Source organism: Vulpes vulpes, chromosome 1 (genome assembly GCF_048418805.1).
Source record: "Vulpes vulpes isolate BD-2025 chromosome 1, VulVul3, whole genome shotgun sequence".
NCBI classification, from domain to species: domain Eukaryota; kingdom Metazoa; phylum Chordata; class Mammalia; order Carnivora; family Canidae; genus Vulpes; species Vulpes vulpes.
Genome location: NC_132780.1, coordinates 5,560,765 through 5,579,750, shown reverse-complemented (window position 1 = coordinate 5,579,750; position 18,986 = coordinate 5,560,765). Strand labels below are relative to the sequence as shown.

The 18,986-nt window shown below is 60.3% G+C and overlaps 3 protein-coding genes and 1 long non-coding RNA gene across 8 annotated transcripts in view; 2 read left to right on the top strand and 2 right to left on the bottom strand.

Moving 5' to 3' along the window:
* The window catches only part of ATP4A (ATPase H+/K+ transporting subunit alpha), a 118,935-nt gene extending 115,026 nt beyond the window's left edge, over window positions 1-3,909 (top strand). For all 3 annotated transcript variants that reach the window (XM_072751184.1, XM_072751180.1, XM_026009949.2), the window contains exons 17-22: window positions 900-1,023; window positions 1,369-1,514; window positions 2,554-2,687; window positions 3,048-3,149; window positions 3,238-3,329; window positions 3,521-3,909. In XM_072751184.1, the coding sequence (XP_072607285.1) occupies window positions 900-1,023; window positions 1,369-1,514; window positions 2,554-2,687; window positions 3,048-3,149; window positions 3,238-3,329; window positions 3,521-3,549 (627 nt within the window). In that variant the 3' untranslated portion in view covers window positions 3,550-3,909. The remainder of the gene's footprint in view (window positions 1-899; window positions 1,024-1,368; window positions 1,515-2,553; window positions 2,688-3,047; window positions 3,150-3,237; window positions 3,330-3,520) is intronic.
* A 2,684-nt stretch (window positions 3,910-6,593) lies between these two features.
* On the bottom strand, window positions 6,594-8,274 carry TMEM147 (transmembrane protein 147). Its single transcript, XM_026010362.2, has 7 exons — window positions 8,091-8,274; window positions 7,954-8,023; window positions 7,533-7,592; window positions 7,305-7,441; window positions 7,083-7,167; window positions 6,875-6,996; window positions 6,594-6,794 (listed from the first exon to the last, which is right to left on the bottom strand). The coding sequence occupies exons 1-7, from the start codon at window positions 8,165-8,167 to the stop codon at window positions 6,671-6,673; spliced, it is 675 nt and encodes a 224-aa protein (XP_025866147.1). The 5' UTR covers window positions 8,168-8,274; the 3' UTR covers window positions 6,594-6,670.
* A 303-nt stretch (window positions 8,275-8,577) lies between these two features.
* GAPDHS (glyceraldehyde-3-phosphate dehydrogenase, spermatogenic) lies at window positions 8,578-18,187 on the bottom strand. 3 transcript variants are annotated; one of them, XM_072751146.1, is made up of 11 exons: window positions 18,021-18,139; window positions 15,442-15,595; window positions 14,651-14,747; window positions 14,374-14,480; window positions 11,296-11,386; window positions 11,082-11,200; window positions 10,613-10,694; window positions 10,187-10,338; window positions 9,873-10,035; window positions 8,800-8,897; window positions 8,578-8,714 (listed from the first exon to the last, which is right to left on the bottom strand). In XM_072751146.1, the coding sequence occupies exons 1-11, from the start codon at window positions 18,085-18,087 to the stop codon at window positions 8,642-8,644; spliced, it is 1,203 nt and encodes a 400-aa protein (XP_072607247.1). In that variant the 5' UTR covers window positions 18,088-18,139; the 3' UTR covers window positions 8,578-8,641. The 3 variants fall into 3 exon arrangements, with proteins under 3 accessions (XP_072607247.1, XP_025866097.2, XP_025866100.2); XM_026010312.2 differs by lacking the exons at window positions 8,578-8,714; window positions 8,800-8,897 and having other exon boundaries at window positions 9,594-10,035; window positions 18,021-18,140; XM_026010315.2 differs by lacking the exons at window positions 8,578-8,714; window positions 8,800-8,897; window positions 14,651-14,747; window positions 15,442-15,595 and having other exon boundaries at window positions 9,594-10,035; window positions 18,021-18,187.
* Window positions 10,334-12,296, top strand: LOC140598016 (uncharacterized). Its single transcript, XR_012000182.1, has 2 exons — window positions 10,334-10,728; window positions 11,588-12,296. It is a non-coding gene; the product is annotated as an uncharacterized lncRNA (long non-coding RNA).
* Window positions 18,188-18,986: the final 799 nt, after the last annotated feature.

The following is an 18,986-nucleotide window of genomic DNA, read 5'->3' as shown; positions in this document are numbered from 1 at the left end:
TTTTTAATTTTTACTTATTTATGATAGAGAGAGAGAGAGAGAGACAGAGGCAGAGACACAGGCAGAGGGAGAAGCAGGCTCCATGCACCGGGAGCCCGACGTGGGACTCGATCCCGGGTCTCCAGGATCGCGCCCTGGGCCAAAGGCAGGCGCCAAACCACTGCGCCACCCAGGGATCCCCCACGTTGACTTTTTTATTCAGCACACTCGCCTAGTACCTTCTCTGGGCCAGGTGTGGTAATTTAAGTAAAAAAATTAAGTAAAAATTAATTTATTGAATTTTGTCCTCATAAACACTCTGTGGGAGGGGCTTTATTTATTATCCCCATCTTGCTGATGAGCTAACTGAGGCACAGACAGGGTGAGCGGCTTGTCCCGGGTCACACAACTTAATCAATGACATGCTGGGATTCGAACCCAGGTGGTCAGGTGCCCCAGAGCCTCTGCTCTTGACCAGGACACTCCGCTGCCACTGGGCAGTGGCAAACAGGTGGGGTGGGGGATAGGGAGCACGTGGGCACAGAGACAGATGCAGAGGTAGTGGCAGGGAGAGACAGGACACGGGACGGAAAAGCAGAGATAGTCACAGAGAAAGAGACCAGAGATAGGGACAGAAAAACAGGAGGGAGAGGGAGGGAGGGGGAGAGGGTGGGGGTAGAAGGGGTAAGTGCAGCTGTTCTGATGGAGACGGACAGCAGGTCAGGTGTGGACACAGATGTGGGCTGGGCGTGGCAGTCCGTGCTGTCCGGGCAGGTGTGCCTGCGTGGTCACCTGCCTCCTGACCTCAGTGCTGTCTCTGTCCATGGGGGGGAGTGAGGGGACTGCTGGGGGAAGGGGGGGACCCCAGTCCCTAGGGGACAGGCAAACGTTTAACCCTGGCTCCCTCCGCCCCTGGCCAGTTCCCGTCGGTGTCCCTGGCATATGAGAAGGCGGAGAGTGACATCATGCATCTGCGCCCACGGAACCCAAAGCGAGACCGGTTGGTCAACGAGCCCCTGGCTGCCTACTCCTACTTCCAGATCGGTGAGCGCCCTTGGGGCCAGGGCCCTGGCTTGTTCTGGATCCTGGGGTCGGCATTTGATCCTGGGTGGCTGTTCTCCGAGTCCGTGTCTGCCATGCTCTCCGTGTCCCTTCTTTGTCTCTGGCCCTGTCTCTGGGTGTGTCTCTGTCTCTCTGTGCCTTGTCTCTTGCATCCCTATTGATCTCTCTTGGGATCCTTGTCTCTGTGTCTCTCTGTGTCCGTCACTCACTATCTGTGTCCTTGACCTTCTCTCTGTGTGTCCCTGTCCTTCCATGTCCTTCTCTCTCTCCACGGTCCTGTGTGTGTCTCCATCTCTGTCTCCCCATGTCACCTTGCCTCTCTCCCAGGTGCCATCCAGTCATTTGCTGGCTTCACGGACTACTTCACGGCCATGGCCCAGGAGGGCTGGTTCCCGTTGCTGTGTGTGGGGCTGCGGCCGTACTGGGAGAACCACCACCTACAGGATCTGCAGGACAGCTACGGCCAGGAGTGGGTGAGCCCCTGCCCCACCCCATCCCCCATCGTCCACATGTGACTTAACCGGAGCATCCCAGATACCCAGACTCTGCCCATCCTGGGGCCTGTCCCACCGCCACCTCAGCTCCAAACTCCTGCTGCAGACGGTGCCCTCCCTGCCCGGCAGAAGCACATCATCTCCAGGGTGGAACCACCGCCCGATTCTGTTACTCTGACTGGTCAGGATATTCCCCTTAAACACTTCCTGTCACAGTTAAGTATGTGGACGTCGGAGCCAGGCTGCCTAGATTCATGGTCTGCCACTATCCGTCACGAGCTGTGTGGCCCTGGGCTAGTAGCGTTGCCTCTCCGTGCCTCAGTTTCCCCATCTATAAGTTGAGATGCTGTCTGCTTTGGCGCCTTCAGAGTGCGGTCCTGAGACCAGCAGCATCACCTGGGAACTTGTTCGAAGTGCAAGTCCTCAGTCCCCACCTGGGTGGGGCCTGGAAGTCTGTGTTTAGCTGGCCCTTCTGAGGATTCTGGGGATACTGAGGTTTGGGCACCACCGGTCTTCCTCCCAGGGTGACTGGGGGGATTCAGAGCGACAAAACATGTGAAACCCTTGGGACCTGAAGCATAGCGAGTGTTCCTCGCAATTAGGTATTATAAACCGTCACGTTGAGGAAATGGCCTGAATAGTGGTTGCTCCTTTTAAATGGGGCATGGGCCTCGCCCCACAAAGGCCCCTCTGGCCCACTCCTCTCATTTTTGCCATCTGCCCGGGCCCTGGAGCCGGTGGACTTTGCAAATTCTGCCCTAGGAGTCCGACTCCCTTTCCGCAGGTGCCTTGTGGCTGTGTGGGAAACGCCAGATCCCTCCTCAGCATGGAAGCAGGCCCGGTGTTGACATCTAATTGCTGCAGGGCCAAGATTTCCAGGCCCCGCATTCCCTGGTCCTGCATGCCTGGCAGATGGCGTATGTGAGGGGTTCGTGGCCCCCGGCCCCCCGAGGGCCTGGCTGGCTGCAGAGGCTCTCCGTCTGGGCTCAGGCTGCTTTCGTCCCCCTCTGGCCCGCAGACGTTCGGGCAGCGCCTGTACCAGCAGTACACCTGCTACACCGTGTTCTTCATCAGCATCGAGATGTGCCAGATCGCTGACGTCCTCATCCGCAAGACACGCCGCCTGTCTGCCTTCCAGCAGGGCTTCTTCAGGTGTCCCCAGCTGCCCTCCACCCCCGCCCCAGCCCTGGCTCCAGCTCCTGACTGGGGCTCATTGCCGCCAGCCGACGGCAGCCCCCATGTGCGCATGTGCCAGCCGCCAGGCACTACCGTTCCTCCTCTGCAGCTGGCCCCTAGCTCCCACCACGTGCCCCCCACCCGGCCCCTCCGTCCCGGCCACCAAATGGGGGGCGTGACAGGCCCCACGTCCACTGTTGAAGCATCTCCCTGCTGATGAGGACATCTGACCTCCCTTGACCCAGCACCCTGCTCCCATCTGGTCCCCAGCTCCTCATGGCCCATCTTTGTCCTAAACCCGCCAGTCTGAGCCTGTCCCACCCTGCCCACCCGCAGGAACAGGATCCTGGTGATCGCCATCGTGTTCCAGGTCTGCATCGGCTGCTTCCTGTGCTACTGCCCCGGAATGCCCAACATCTTCAACTTCATGCCCATTCGGTGAGGGGCTGGGAGCTGTGAGTAGAGGGATGGGCACGGGGACAGATCGAGGGTAGCCTTCACCTTGCCACCTTGCCTGTGCCTTCAGGTACCAGTGGTGGCTGGTGCCCATGCCCTTTGGCCTCCTCATCTTCGTCTATGATGAGATTCGGAAACTTGGAGTTCGCTGTTGCCCAGGGAGTGAGTGTGGAGACTGGGCGCCTGGGGTGGGGTGGGGGCTGGAACAGCCTCAGAACACCTGCCCTGACCTTTGACCTCCGAGCCCTTGACCCTCCATATCAAGCCTCCATTGATCCATACCTCTGAGCCCCTGGTGCCCAGGCCCTGACCCACAACCCCCCAGCACTGAGTCCCCTTTCTTTCTCTCCCAGGCTGGTGGGATCAGGAGCTCTACTATTAGAGGGACCATCCCTGCACCCCCCGCAGCAGAGGTGGGGGGCATGGGACCCGCTAGGCCGCCACTGGAACATCGAATCGACCAGAAGCCCTGGCACCTGTGTCAGCTCCTGCAGCCCACTGCGCCCCGACCTTGGAGGGCCCTCCCCCCTCCCCTTCCCCATCCACAGAGAGCCCACCCCGTCAGGGCGGTCCCTGGGCCAGGTCCTGGTCCGAAGAGTGGGGAGGGGGGTGTTGGCAGGGGTGGGGCGCTGGCTGTTCCTGTGAGGCCGGTCTGCACTCGGGGTGCCCAGAGGGCTCCCCGGGGTACTGCTTCAATACACACCTGTGCCGCGTGATAGTAATAAACCAGCTACACTGATGACGCCTTTGTTTGGTGCCGGGTGCTGTCCTGAGTGGTTTTCCCTGATGCCCTTTGACCTCGCAGTCCTCGGGCTCAGGAGCTATCTGTGCAGGCCTGTGTCTCGGGGCTCCTGGAGCACAGCCCAGTGCATCCTAGGTACTCGGGGGGAAGCGTCTCTCAGGGGACTGAGCTCCCATTCCTTTGCCTACGGTGACTGTGGTGACTGTGCTTACGGTCGTGCTGGACGGGGCCACGGTCACCCAGGAGCGGTGCTGTCGCCAGTCCCCTTGCCTAGACTCCACTCTGGCCTCTCTCCCTGCCATGTGCTCGCCTTCTCCCCTCAGAGTGTCAAGATCTCTCCTACCTCTAGCAGCCCCGCACGCTGCCTCCCCGCTCACGGGTATCTCACTTGGTTCCACTTGCTCACTCTCTGCTGCTGCTTCGGTGGGGCCGACTCTGGAGGCTGAAGTCCCAGGTCCCCCCCTCACACCCATCTCTCCAGCTGCTGGCGACTGCCTTGACACTCCCCCCACCTCCGCACACCCCACCCCTTCCTCAGCATGCGCCTCTGTGATGGGACCCCAGGCTTCTCCCCCTCCTCACCACAGCCCCCCACGGCCTCCGTTCTGCCTCTGCAGTGGCTCCCACATCTGTCTCTGGCTGCCCCACTCTGCAGAGCTCCAGGGATCCCCAGTAGCCTCTACATCATCCTCCAAACCCACTCCCTTCCACTGTCCCATCAGTGTGTTTCCTTCTCCCTGGGCAACGTGGTGAGCCCTGGACTCCCTGTCCTTCCCCGCCCCCAGCGCCTTCCGGCTCACGAGCCATCTTACTCCAACCAACTCATATTTCACTGGAAAAGCCAGGCCTGCTCTCTGACCTCAAGGCCTTTACACAGGCTTTGCCACCTTTTTCCGTCTTGTCCCAGTAGCTCATTCTTTAGGTCTCAGCTCACATCTCTCTTCCAGGGAGCCCATTCTGCCCCCCAGCCCATTTCCCCAGCACAGCCCTGAGCTCCCCCCACTTCACCCTCAACCACTCTGGTCTCCCTGAGCCCCATAGAAGCTGGGATTATTCCACATAGTTGGCCACCATCAGGGACTCGGGATCGGAGTCCCTGCTCAGCAAAATAGTTGAGGTCATTTCTGCAATCTTCACCTGTCCCCATACTCCTCTGAAGCTAGGTGGGACATGGGATGGAGGTGTGGGAGAGCAATCCTATCCCAGATTCACCTGGGCTGGGAGAGTGCCCATATACTCTGTGACCAATCAATCACTTGCTCCCCACCCTGCCCCAAGACACCCGTGGACCTTCCGGACTAGGGGCAATGAAAAGGGGGCAGGGCTAGGTGGCGGCTGCCCCACCTGAGGGTAAACTCCCCCTTGGAACACACCAAGATTCCTAGCACGGCTGTGTTTAGTGCTTTCCTAGTCCAGAGTCAAGCAACATTATGGCAGCACCTGACAGCCTAGAGGGAAGAAGGGGGCACTGACTCTATTCCCACCTTGGGAGATCCCAGTGGGAATACTCACGGGGGGCTGGGGAGCACCCTCCTGGGTGGGCAGGATTTGCATCAAGGTGGAGCATAAACATGACATTCAAAGCCCTGCTTGGGGAGGGGGAGGGAATGGGGCAGGTGGCTGGCTCCACAAGGACAGGGCAGGGCTGGGGTGGCATGGGGGGAGGAAGATGGAGAGCACATGATCTTGACTGGCTGAACTGTGAGCTGGGAGGCTCCTCACCCACTCCAGTCCTTGGAATGTGCATTTTCCTCCACCCCCCCAGATGCTGCCCCAAGGACACAGCTTTGAGATAACGGTGTGGCATTAGATGGCCTATGTCACTGAACCCAGTTAAGACCCTGATCTAAACTTTCCAGATTTGGTAGGTGGGTGCAGAGATCTAATCTTGCAACCCAAAGATAAGCCTTGAAAAGTTTCCTTGCTTAAGGTTGTCACCTACCAACTTGAAAAGGCCACCTGTCTCCTTTCTGCCCTCTGCATAATGGGAGCGGTTTCTGATTGCACTTGAGAAGCTCCCAAGGAGTTAGTGAAACAAGACATAGGGAGGGGGGAATCCAGGAGAACATTCGAGTTGGTGGGCTCGGCTACTGTGCTGGTTGGCTGCAGCAGTTTCTGCACTCCACCCTGAGCAGGCTCCAGCCAGGATTTGATGTGAGAGCTACAGTAGCAAACCAAAGCACCCAAGAGCTCAGAATCATAAAAGTCTGTCCTCAAGAGCAACACCCGAAGTTCAGGTGGTTGGACTGTTCAGTGTGCAACGGGGAGTCCTAGATGGTTGTACATGGGGAGCGTGCACTAATAAAGCTGGGATTTCAGACAGATTCCCTCGGCTGCCATAGGAAGAGTGGATCATGAGGGGAGATTAGGGCTGAGAGCCTAGGAGGGCAGCAGCCAGGGAAGGGTGAGGAAAAGCCTCCAAGAACTGTATTCTTGGCTTCTAGCTGCTTTCTACCACCTGTTCCCCGAGGGCCCTGGTCTTTGCAACTGTTCAAAGACTGTCTACTCCAGCCATGTCTATCCTGGGAAAATGAAGAGCAGGGAACTGCTGCGGAACACAGAACAAACCAGCACCGGCCAGTTTCCCCGCCTGCCTACCTGGCTTCAAAGCCAGAATGAGGGCCTCTAGAACCCAGGGAGCGTGGTATCAGTAGATAGTTCCAGAAAGAGATGGAGGCAGAACCAACGTTCCAAATACTGTTTACTTCACTGAAACCGGGAGGCAGGGAAAGGGTATGTGAATGTCCGAGGGGCACCAAGCCTAGGAGTGCACGTTGACGACGGCTACGTAGAGGGCCAGGGTGCTGAGGGCCAGCAGCCCTGTCACCACTGCCCGGGCCAGCAGTGCTGTCCAGCTGCCCAGGGAACAGAGATGGACGAAGGTCCTGTGAGGAAACATCGTAATGAGAGAAGAACAGATAATCTACCCCTACACAGACCCAACCTCAAACCCCACCCAGCTCACTCCATGACAAAGGCCTTGTAGACGCTGAGGAACATCAGGAGGAGGACCGCTGGCCGAAAAGTGTGGTACAGGTCGTAGCGTGTTATCATCCAGACCTGGGCAGATGCGACGATGTAATGCACCTGCAGGGAGGCAGGAAGTCAGGGCAGGCCTCGGGGGAGAGCACGGCCAGCAGCGATGAGGTGTGCGGGGCAGCAGGACTGCGTACCAGACTGATGTTGGAGTCAATGCTCATCTGGATGTACTTCCAGTCAAACTCAATGCCCCGGGCTCCAACCCAGAGAGGGATGCAGCTGAGGAAGGCAAAGGGAGGGATTCTCCAGCACCCAAACACGCTCAGCACCCAGAATCTGGGCCCCTGCCCTCCAGCACCTCCCTAGAACCCAGGTGCCCTTTCTCGGGGATCTGGGCGCCAGGCTGCTGCACACACCGGGACATAATTAGCTCGGCGGTGGCCCAGCCCAGGGCAGCAACCATGATCTTGTACTCCCCCTTGCCTGCGTTCCGGGACATGACAAGGTTGAGGCCGATCAGGTCCGCCACATCCACGCTGGCCTTCATGAACTCCTGTGGGTCGGGTTGACGCGCGAGTGAGCACGGGGGCCAGGGGGCCCCGCTCCTGCACCCCCGCCACCGCCCCGCCCCTTGCCCCACTCACCCCGATGAAGTCATAGATGCCGCCTTCCCAGGTGGGAAAGAAAGTGGCCAGGAACAGCATCTGAGAACAGAAAACAGAGGTCGCTGCAGGGGGACGGGGATCACCCAAGGGGAATGAGTAGGAAGCGGGCGTGGAGGCGGAGGGTGGGGCTCGGGGGGCCCTTGTGGAGCGGGACGGCCAGAAGCGGGGGGCGAGAGTACAGGGTCGGGGTCAGGCACGGAGGTGGGGGCTAGGCACCCCAACGGTGGAGGCAGCACCGGGTTCGCGCCTCCCACGAGTCCACGACGCTGCGCCGCCCGGCGGAGTTCCCTCGACTTCACTACAGAGCTACGAGGGGTGGCCCGGAGACCTCGGGGACCCTCCCGGTCCCCCTCCCGGAGCACGTCTCCCAGGGGGAGTTCCCGGGGCGCGGGGGCCTCACCTTGCACAGCTGCACGAAGAGGTAGGTGACGCCGGCCTGCACGCACTTCCAGAAGGCGTTGTACTCCGACCTGCAGGAGCGGGCGGTGAGCCGAGCCCGGGCCCGCGCCCTCCCGCCCGCGGCCGCCCCGCACTCACAGGCCGCTGCACTTGTAGGTGATGAAGTACGGGAAGTAGGCCAGGGCGAAGCAGTTCCCGAAGTGGAACAGGGTCATGGCGCCGGCCGCCCGGCCCGCCGGAGCGCGCGTCTCCGCCTCCGCCGCCTGGCGCCCGAGCCGGGCCTGGCGCCCGCTGCCTCCGCCGCGACCCGCGCGGCCTTCTGGGAGCGGGGGCCCGGCCGGCGCCGGCGCGCTGACGTCACGGCCCGCGGCCGCCCCGCCCCCCGAGTCTGCGCGGCCCCAGTGCGCCGGCGCGGAGCCAGGCTGGGGGCGGGGCCGGGGCGGGGCCGGGGCGGGGCCGGGGCGGGGCCGGGGCGGGGCCGGGGCGGGGCCGGGGCGGGGCCGGGGCGGGGCCGTGCGGGCGCCCGTGTCCCCAGTGGGACCGGCGCAGCGACACGGGCGCGGCTGGGAGCACTCTGCGTTTTTATTTCACAGCGGGGCGCCCTCCCGCCCCGGGGGAGGCGAGGGCGGGAACGGGGGGCACGGGTTCCGGCCCGGGAGCCCAGGGGAGCGGACGGGGGCCGTCCTGCGTCACTGGTCACGGTTGAACATGTAGCCGAGGAGGTCCACCACCCGGTGACTGTAGCCGAACTCGTTGTCGTACCTGGGAGCGGGGCGGCGGGTCAGGGCCCCCCTCCCGACCGCTCCTGGTCCGCACCCCCCCCCCCCGCGGACCCCAACCACCTCACCAGGAAATGAGCTTCACGAAGCTGTTGTTGAGCGCGATGCCGGCGTTAGCGTCGAAGATGGACGAGTGGGTGTTGCCCACAAAGTCCGTGGACACGACCTGGGCGTCCGAATTTCAAAGATGAGTGTGGGCGCGGAGCAAGGACCTCCAGGAGCCCAGGCTCCGGCTCTTAGGCACCTGGCCACCGCTTCGCCTACAGTGTCCGGGAGCCCTGCTGTGTCCAGGTTCTGGGGGCCGCGGAGGAAGGCACGCGGGGGCTTGGCCTGCGGCCAACGGGCGAAGAGCACAAACACCCTGAGGCTGCAGCAGTCACGTCCCGGCCAGCACAGAGGCGCCCTCGGAGGCTGGGTCTGGAGGTCTAGTGCCCGAGGTGGAAGGAGCTACAGCACAGGCCCCCCACCCAACCCGGGGGTTGGCCCTAGTGTGGTGTCGGGCCACAGAGGAAGGTTTCCAGCAATGGGAGGGGCTGTGATCTGATTTCCTTAAAACAAGAGAGTCTGCTGAGAGTGGACCTGTAGGAGCTAAAGCCGAGACAGCACCAAAGGTGGAAGCGCAGAGATGGCGCGACCGGGAGCAAATGCATGGTGACAGCCGTTCCTTACAGGGAAGGCGCCTGGCCTGGCCTACCCTGACCGATTGTTGAAAAGTGGGAGCCACTGTCTTGTTCCTGAGGCACGCACTGGGCAGCTGAAGTGCCAGGCCCCGGGGAGATGGCTGGAGCCACGGAGCCCCCAAGTCCCTGCTTTCCTGTGGTGCACATGCTAGCGGCGCCAACGCTGACCGTGAAAGGGAACTTCAAGTAAGAGGGTCAGAAGGAGAATATCTCACTGAGGACAGAAGCTGAAATCGAGGCTTGGAGCAGCTGAGGCCCGACTGCTTGGCCACCGGGAAGAAAAGCTGTTCAGACCAAAGGAGCAGCAAGTGCAAAGACCCTGAGGCGGGAAGAGCAGCCCTCCAGACCTCCCCAGCCCTGCAGCCCCTATCTTGATACGACGTGAGCGGCTCTTCGGCAACAGGAAAATCACCTTTCCTCCCCAGAGGGCTCTTCCCATGGTCCCCCCCCCTCAGCCCTACCTCATCCTCGGTGTAGGCAAGGATGCCAGCGAGGGGCCCCTTGGCTGCCGCTTTGATGGCCTCTTTGATGGCCTCGTACGGGGTGGGCTGGGCCAGGCGGCAGGTCAGGTCCACAACAGATACGTCTGGGGTTGGCACCCGGAACGCCATTCCTGTCAGCTTCCTGGAAAATCCCACATTAGGGGTGGGAGTCGGAACCCAGGACTTCTCCATCCATCCCACCTAGTCTCTACTTTCCCCTCAAGGATTGGGGGCCAGTCCAGTCCTCCTGGGGGCGTATTCCCAACCCTGGTTGCAGCTTTCTGCCTTCATACCCTTTGAGGTCTGGGATGACTTTGCCAACGGCCTTGGCAGCCCCCGTGGAGGCTGGGATGATGTTCTGGTGGGCGCCCCGGCCATCTCGCCAGGCCTTCTTTGATGGCCCGTCCACAGTCTTCTGGGTGGCAGTATAGGAATGAACTGTGGTCTTGGGGAAGAAGAAGGCCGAGCTGAGCCCTTCTCCTAAGCTCCCAGGCCTGAGGTGGTGACCTGGGTGGGGAAGTCCACAGACCCCGGGAGGGTCGGGTACAGGCCAGGGGCCGGCCTGTCTGAAGGTCGCACAGTGTTTTAAGAGACTTCACCACTTGGCTCCTCCCCCTGAAACCGGCTCTCTCCCTCTTAACCCCCCACGCTAAGCCAATCCTGGGAAGAGGTGGAGTTTCCCTGCCACCCCTCCTGGCAGCCTCTGTCTCCCAGCTCACCATCAGCCCTTCCAAGATCCCAAATCGCTCATGGATGACCTTGGCAAGGGGCGCCAGGCAGTTGGTGGTGCAGGATGCATTGCTGAAACGGGCCAGGTGTGCAAGGGCAGTGTGAGGTGAGTCGCAGAGCCAGCCCTGCACCCTCGCCTCTCTCGGGTTATGCACACAGGCCTGGTCTTGCGGACGTCAGGATGGGGAGGAGGGGGATCACTGGGGGATCACTGGGGTGCCCTTCAGGCTGAGGGGAGGTGCTGGAGGTACAGCTGGGGACGCGCCCCAAGCATGTTCCCCGGGAGTCCTGCTGTCCTAACCGGGAGTTTTAGGGAAACGGTGACATGACGGCGTCAAGGCTTTGGGAAAGGAGATGTGAAGCAGCACCAGGGGTCTACTGGGAGCGGGGGTGAAGAGGGGGAGGCTGGCATGTCCTCTGGGTGCCACTCACACCCTTAAGAAGGGTGCTGCCCATTACCTGACGACTTTCATGGAGGCAGGATCATAGCTCTTCTCGTTTACCCCCATGACAAACATGGGTGCATCCGGTGAGGGTGCGGAGATGACCACACGCAAGGCGCCTGCCTCGATGTGGCCCTAGAGGAGGAGCACAGGTGGCAGGGGGTGCTTCGAGGGCCGCCTCCACACCCCCTACCCCCCCACAGGTGTCTGGGCACCTGTCCCCCACTTACTGAAGCTTCCTCTAAGGACAGGTACACGCCTGTGGACTCCACCACAAAGGGGTTCCCGACAGACTTCCAGGGAATGTCTCGGGGCTGCTTGCTGTGGAGGGGTGGCAGCGCCTGAGCCGGGCTCTTCCAGCGCGGCCCTGCCTTACAGGCATGGCCTTCACCGCTCGAAGGCCAACCAGACGCCTTCCTACCCGGCCTGCACCCATCTCTTCCCCCCCCACCCCAGCATCCTAGTGGCCCGATGGATTGCACCCTGCTGGTCTCACCTTTCATCACCAACTCCACCTTGCAGGCCACTCTTCCCTCTTTGGCTTTACCACCTCTGCTATGCCCAGGTACAAGCTGCCACCTCCCTGACTCAGGCCTCCGACGCCCAGCGGGACCATCCCTGACTGCTCCTAACCAGGTCAGGCCCATTCTGCATACACCGCACAGAACGGACCCCAGGAAGGTGAGGCCTGCCCCGCTGCTCCTGGGCCCCAGCCCTGGCACCCTCCGCACGACCCTCCTAGCCCCTCCTGTCTTTACCACACGGCCCCTGCACCAGGAGCCTGCTGCCAGGGGCTGGGCAAGTCCCTGAGGCTTGAGGCAGCCCTGGGGCCAGCAGGGGCTAGTGGTTTGCATGAGAAAGGTAGAGGAGGGGCGCCTGGGTGGCCAGCTCTTGGTTTGGGCCTGGGTCGTGACCTCGGGGTAATGGGATCGAGCCCTGTCGAGCCCCATGTCGTGCTCTGCGCTCAGCCTGGAGTCTGCTTGGATTTCCCCTCTCTCGCCCCCTGGCTCTTTTTCTCTCTCTAAAACATAAGGGCAGCCCCGGTGGCTCAGGGTTTAGCACCACCTTCAGCCCAGGGCATGATCCTGGAGCCCCAGGATCAAGTCCCACGTCAGGCTCCCTGCATGGAGCCTGCTTCTCCCTCTGCCTGTGTCTCTGCCTCTTTCTCTGTGTCTCTAATAAATTAAAAAAAAAACAAAAAAAACTTAAAGATTAAAAAAATAAAACATAAGTAAATCTTGTATTTTTTTTTTTTAAAGAAGGTAAAGGAGATTTTTGTTTCCTGTTCGAGAAGTTCACATTTCTACTTGGTATCAAATGTTCGTATTTGCAACATCAAACCACCTGTTGTTCTTTCCTGTTTGGCTTTAGCCCACAAGTGATAAAGGGATAAACTGTGTACTAGGTTATTCCCCTCACAGCGTTTACCACCACCGTGGTACTTTCTGTGATGATTTGTTGGCATCTCTCTGGTCTTCTAGATTCTGTGCCATGAGCCTGCTCCCTCCAGAGGGCTTCAGTCAGTGCTTGTGGGGTTTTTTTGTTAGGCATTCTACACACCTTTACTGAACGCCTACCATGTGCCCGTGTCCTAAGTGCTCTCCCTGTACCCTGGTGACCTGAGGAGGAAGTGCTGTTGCTGGCATTTCTCAGAGGAGCCGGCACCAGGGCGGAGGGGAGGGGCGAACGGGCACCCTAGAGGACCCCAGCCCCTTCCCCAGGCTGTCCTGGGCCCTGCCCTTCTGCCCAGAGGGCTGTTTGAGGATTCCGCTCATTCATTCTTCAAGGAAGTACTGAGTCTACCCAGAGTCAGGGCCTGCGTCTGTGCAGAGCAGTGGTGGTGACACAAAGCGAGAGGGCCTTCCTGGCGAGGACGCTGTGGCCTGTGGGACAATGTCCTTCCCACTGTCCCCACACGCCTTTTACCTCCGGCTGTGGTGGGTGTGATCATCATCCCCATCAGAAGCCGCAGGAAGGACAAGTGCTAGGACAAGGGCAGTCCCCTGCCCAAGGTCACCCAACTAGGAAGGGCTGAAGTACGGATGCCTGGAGGGAGTCGCCAGAGAAGGCAGCTCGTGGGTGCAGGGTGCACACCGAGGGGGCAGCGGTGTGGGGGCCCGGAGGGCGCGGAGGCTGCCCGGGTGGCAGGAGTGCCAGGCTCAGTAAGGAGAGGACCGGGACGTCTGAGCAGTGACTGCCCTGTGGGAATCGTGTTTGGTGTTTCGATTCCAGACTTGGGTCCGCTTCTCATCCTCACCGATCCCGGTCCCCCCCTCCCCCGCCCCGCGGCTGTGCCAGAGGGACCTGTCCGGGGCGCATGCACAGGTGCGTGGGAAAGTCTCGGGCCCAGGGGTCCAGCCGAGGCTGCTAACTTCTATATTTAGAAAGGGAACCTCTGATTACAGGTTCGGGGTTCCCATTTTTTTTTATTTTTAATTTTTTTGTTATCTTAAAAGTTTATATTTGAAGCATATTAAACATCTAACCCGATTGCTTTTGATTTACAGATTCTAAACCTATCTTTAAATGGAAGGAAGGACTGGGTGGCGGGCACTGAGGGGGGCACTTGACGGGATGGGCACTGGGTGTTATGCTAGATGTTGGCAAATTGAACTCCAATAAAAATAAATAAATAAATGGGAAAAAAAACCCCAACCAACCAACCAAATAAATAAATAAATGGAAGGAAGGGTATTACTATCAGTGTGAACCGTGTGACATGGGTACTCGGCAGCATTGCCCGAGTGTCAGAGGTCTGGTTTAGGGTCTCCAGAGGTGACTGGCACGGTTGGGACAACATGGAAAGGCAGGGGGTCCCCATCAGGACCTGGGGTTTTATTCAGGGGGGATGGGATGCCGTCGGAGGATTTAAGTAGGGGAGTCACCAAGTCCAGTTGATGTTTTTAAAAGGCCCCTGTGGCTGCTGTGTAAGAACCGAGCGGAAACGGTTGGCTAGGTGGTGGTGCCGTTTCCTGGGAAGGGACGTGAATGGGTTTGGGGGTTGAAGGAGAATCAGAAGTTGGGGGTTAAACATATTGAGTTGCTACGCCTGTGAGAAAGCATGTAAATGTGTGTTAAATAAAAAGTAGTTTGAGTAGAGTGGGACACCTTTCTAGATTAGTGCTGTTGAACCATTTTAGGGGTCGGGGACTTCTCGGAAACCCCTCTCCACCCCAGTACCCAGGGGCATGCGTGCACACAGTTTGGGGGATCCTGGCCCCCATGTGAGTGGTTGGAGTCCCGTTCTAGTCCTTTCTACAGCTCCTGCATGGATATGCTGCGGGCCCGAGTCCGAGAGCTGCCCTTACCACTGGAAGACGCTGATCTCCTGGTTGTCTACCACCAGCTTTCCGTTCCTGTGCTCCACGCTCCCCTTGTACCGGCCGTGGGTGGAGTCATATTTAAACATGTACACCTGCGGGCGACAGGATGGCTCCCAGTCTTGGGTGGCAAGGGTAGAGGAGTGAGCAGCCCTAGGGAGTCCCCCCCCCCCCCCCCATGAAGGTTCCACATGGCATCTGGGAGCCTTCCACGGAGCTCTCCTCCCCACCCCCTTCCCAGCTCTACCTTCTGCCTGCTGCTCACCATATATTCTGGGTCAATGAATGGGTCATTCACTGCCACCACCTTAACACCCTTCTGTATGCAGGCGCGTAGCACCAGGCGACCGATGCGTCCAAATCTGTCCAGGGACAAGGGTGGCGGGGGCGGTGCTCAGAGTCCTCGCCAGCAGGCAGAGGAGGGATGGGAGAGAAAGGGCTAACAGGAGGTGCGCTCTAGGGGGTTGGGTGGGACTCCCAGAGGCGGCGGCGCAGTGCAGGCACTGTCTTCTCTTGCCCACGTGTCCTCTCCGGCCCCTTAATGCTTTTCCTGCTTCCTCTACCCATCCATCCCGCCCTCCTCTTCCTGACTCTGGAGCTGGGAGGATCTTGTAGAACTTCAGGGCAGATTATGTCACTTGGCTTGAAAAGCTCCTCGGCTCTAACTCCGTAGTCAGGTCCAGGCTGCTTACCGCGGCCTGCTAGGCCCCTGCCAGCTCTCCCCCTCCTTCCCCTTGGCTCCCTTGCTTGCTCCCCACACAGATTCCTGCCTGTTCCGAGCGCACTGAGCTGCCCCCACCTCAGAGCTGGCTACCGCGGTCCTTGCTGCTAACTGTACCCGACTCCTGTTCTACTCGTGTCACTGGACTGTCGCGTGCCTTATTTGATTGTTGTCTTCCCGGCAGAATGTGAGCTCTCTGAGGGCCGAGCCCTGTCTACCCCTTCCCTGTGCTTCCTAAGGGTCGGCAGAATGACAGCGCTGATGGCGAGAAGTGGGGGGATGCCCCGGGCAGCAGCCAGAGGGAAGGCTGGGCGCTCGGGCCGGGGCCAGCTCACCCATTGATGCCCACGGTCAGCTTCCGACCCACAGGAGCCTTCTTAGGTTGAGGAGGAGGCGGGGGTTCCTCCTTGACTGGCTCAGGTTTGGGCTCCGGCTCTGGCTCAGGCTCTGCCTCAACTTTGGGCTCTGGCGGAGGCGGTGCTCTGGTCACTGTTGGGGATCGGGTGGGGACAATGAACTGCATCGTCACAGTGGGAGGGAATGAGCCATTTTGGCCACCCGGAACCCCTTGCTGTGGTGGCCTACCCCTGGTGGCCGACCACCTGGCTCAGTGTTTCCCCACCCTACACGATGCACTCAGTGAGCAGGGGGTGGGCTTGCTTTAAAACACCAATGCCACGGATGCCCCGGTGGCTCGGTGGTTGAATGTTTGCCTTTGGCTCAGGTCGTGATCCCAGGGTCCTGGGATCGAGTCCCACGTCCGGCTCCCCGCATGGAGCCTGCTTCTCCTAATGCCTGTGTCTCTGCCTCTCTCTCTGTGTCTCTCATGAATAAATGAATAAATAAATAAATAAATAATTAACCACCACCCCCCCCCCCCACCAATGCCAGGGACCCTTCCCTGGAGAGTCTAACTCAGTCCACGTTTTTAACAATCACACATGGGGATGATATTGTCTGTGCCTCAGTTTCCTGCTCTGGCAAATGACGATGATAGTACTTCTCTCTGAGAGTCACTGTGATGATTGAGTGAGGTGATGCATGTAATGCTATTGAGAGAGTCTAGGAAACACTCCACTTAAATGAGTATTTCAAAGATCATTTCCCAAACTCATCTGATAATTGCTTTAGCTCAGCGGACCCCAAGCTGTTAGGATAAGAACCCCAGGGCAGGCCTCTTCCTGGGGAAATCTGACTCAGTAGGTCTACACTGAGGCCCAGGAATCCTGGTTCTAAAAGCACTCCAGGTGATCCACAGAGGATAACTCTGGTGATCCACAGAGGCAATACAGGGGTATCATCACATGAAACGAGTGGAAATCCACGCCAGCTTCCACCTCTCCAAAGGTACACACTTCCACTCCCGTCCTGCATCTGAAGCCCCCCACTGCTCGGAGGCGTGCTAGCAGGGCTGTAGACTAGGGCTTGGGCGGTGGGGGGGGGGGGGATGTGGAGGCACCAGTCTGGGGGCCTGGCCGGCAGAGGGTTTCCAGCTGGGAATCAGGCCTGACTATCACCCCTGCTCAGTCACCTGCCAGCTGTGTAGTTTTGAGCAAGTCAGAGACCTCTCTGGCCTGTTAACTGGTGCCACATCTGACCTGGCTGGGGGCCACTATCAAAGGCTCAGATCTCACCCCCCAATAGGTGCTGACCTCAGCAGCGGGAGGAAGTTGCTGCTAAGAGTGGTTGTGAGGAAAAGGAAGACAGAGAGGTTGGAGAAGAGCTGGAGGAGGAAGGTGGCCGCTGCACTCGGCGCCAGAGTCAAGGGCACTGGGAGGTGCTGGGCTAGGAGCCGGGGCCACCTGGCCTCTGGGTCTCCCTGACCTCCACGGGCTGCCGCAGACTATGTGGCCTGAGCCTGGACTGTGGGTTTCCTGTGGCAACACCAGTTCTTCATTTGTGGCAGTGACCCTGTGGTTTTGGTGACCCTAGGATGTTTGCATTTCTGGGGGCTCTGCTTCCACTACCAGGAAAGGGGCGAGATCTGTTCATGTGGGTTGAGTGGGAATCTGAGCCCACCCCACGACCTTTCCAAAGAAAACAGCTGGTTCTCCTCTCCCACCTTCCCCCAGGCTCCCCCCGCCTGGTCCAGGGGTGGGGTGCGCTGACTGGAGGAAAGCTGCTGCACTGGGAAGGAAGAGCCCGAAGGAGCTTCAGTGATGAAGCATCACCTGGTAGGTGAAACAAGGGCCCGGGCCCTCTCCTAATTAGGCAGCCGCTCCCATTTCCTGGGCGCAGCCACCGGCTAGGTGCTGCCCGGGCTCCGGGGGCCAGGGCTGCAAGGCATGTGCTATAAATCCACCTTGCGGAGGGGAAACCGAGGCCCGAGGTCACAGAGCGGGTGCTGGGCAGGGAGGAGGTTCGCAGCCCGCAGCAGAGAACCTGCTTCCTGGGGGGCCCTCCCACCGCCCCCGACCCTGGCGTCCCGCCCACCGGGCCCGCGGCCAGTGCGGAGGCCGCGAGGGAATGCGGCGTGGCCTCGGCCTGGGTTCACGGGCTGGGGCGTGTGCGCCCCTCGGGCTGGATGCGGTGGGGCCGCCCGGGGGTGGGCGGTGGGGGCTCGGGGTCGGTGGCTCCTCGGCGCTGAGCCCCAGGGCAGCGGCTTGGCTCGCTCGGTGGCCCCGGCGAGTGGGGACAGTGAACACACCGGCCTCCCCAGGGGTTGGGAGCTGCGGGGAGCGCAGGCCGGCGCCCGGGAGGAGCCTGGCCCCCCCTTGCCTCGGTCCACCGCCCAGGGCGCCAAGGCCTGGGGGGACCGGACGGCAGGGGCAGGGAGCAGGGGCAGGGGGAGGGACGGAGGGGGGCGCCGCGGCCGCCTCCCGCCCCCTCCCTGGTGCACGCGCGCCGCGGGGGCCCCCCACCGCCCTGCCTCCCCTTTCCTTTCCGGGGTGGGTGGCCCCGCCGCCTCCCTCACCAGGGCACGGCTGTCGCAGCAGCTGGACAACGGTGACATTGGTGAGGACGATGTCGCGTTTCGACATGGCCTAAGGTTTCATGGCCGAGCCGCCCGGGCACCCGCCGCGATGTTACACTGCGGCGCCCCGTGCCCCAGGCTAGTGGCGCGAGCTTCTCGCCGCGACGTCACAGTGCCCGGTGATGTCACAGAGGCGGCGGCGGAGCGCGTGACGTCCGCATGCCTTGCCCCAGCGTCCCGAGGCCACCACTGGCGTCTAGCATAGAATCCAGCTTTTTACCCTGGTCCTCAAAGCCCTCTCCTGGCCCCCCCTTCTCCCTGGGCGCCCTGCCTGTGCTGCCCCTCGCCCCCTCGCCCCACCCGGGGGTGAGCTACCCAAGCTGCTTCCTCTGGCCCGGAAAGCCCTGCCCCGTCCTTGCTCGAGGCCTCCTGGTTTCCCTCAGGTGCCGCCCTTTCAGAGGGACCCTCCTAACGCCCTGTAAAGTGCTCTCCTCCCTCAGTCACTGTCGCTGGGGCCCTCACCCCTCCATGTCCTCCCCTCCCAGGAAGCCTCCTCTGACTTCCCTTCCTGGGTCAGGTGCTCCAATGTGCAAAGCTACTACACGCTCTACATTTTTATTTGCCTCACAGCATCTGTCTCTCTCTGAAAAGCCATCCTGTTCACTCGTTTTCTTGCCAGTTGTCTGTGCCCACCACACCGTACGCTGCAGAGTGGCGGAGAGCGGCGGAGAGCTCGTGTCCCTTCGCTTTTCTATCCCATTGACTAGAAGAAGGTTTGGGACCTACAGGGTGCTCGCTCAGTCAATGCCAGAACGAACACATCAATATCGCCTCCTCCCATTTCTTCGGATTCCCAATCTTGAATTTAAGTGACCTCCAGGCCAGATCCCCTCAGTGCACCCCCTTCTTCCCATGTAGTTTGTCATGATCTAGTTATTGATCTATTTGCTGTGTCGCTGTTCACCA

Excerpts from the sequence above, each read along its gene's own strand:
- TMEM147 (XM_026010362.2), bottom strand. The coding sequence starts at position 8,167 with ATGACCCTGTTCCACTTCGGGAACTGCTTCGCCCTGGCCTACTTCCCG. Across the intron at positions 8,024-8,090 it reads ACCTACAAGTGCAGCGGCCT|GTCGGAGTACAACGCCTTCT; the intron begins GTGAGTGCGGGG and ends CCGCTCCTGCAG. Across the intron at positions 7,168-7,304 it reads GCCGAGCTAATTATGTCCCG|CTGCATCCCTCTCTGGGTTG; the intron begins GTGTGTGCAGCA and ends TGCCTTCCTCAG.
- GAPDHS (XM_026010312.2), bottom strand. The coding sequence starts at position 18,087 with ATGTCGAAACGCGACATCGTCCTCACCAATGTCACCGTTGTCCAGCTG. Across the intron at positions 14,481-14,650 it reads TCATTGACCCAGAATATATG|GTGTACATGTTTAAATATGA; the intron begins GTGAGCAGCAGG and ends TGTCGCCCGCAG. Across the intron at positions 11,201-11,295 it reads TGTCCTTAGAGGAAGCTTCA|GGCCACATCGAGGCAGGCGC; the intron begins GTAAGTGGGGGA and ends CTCCTCCTCTAG.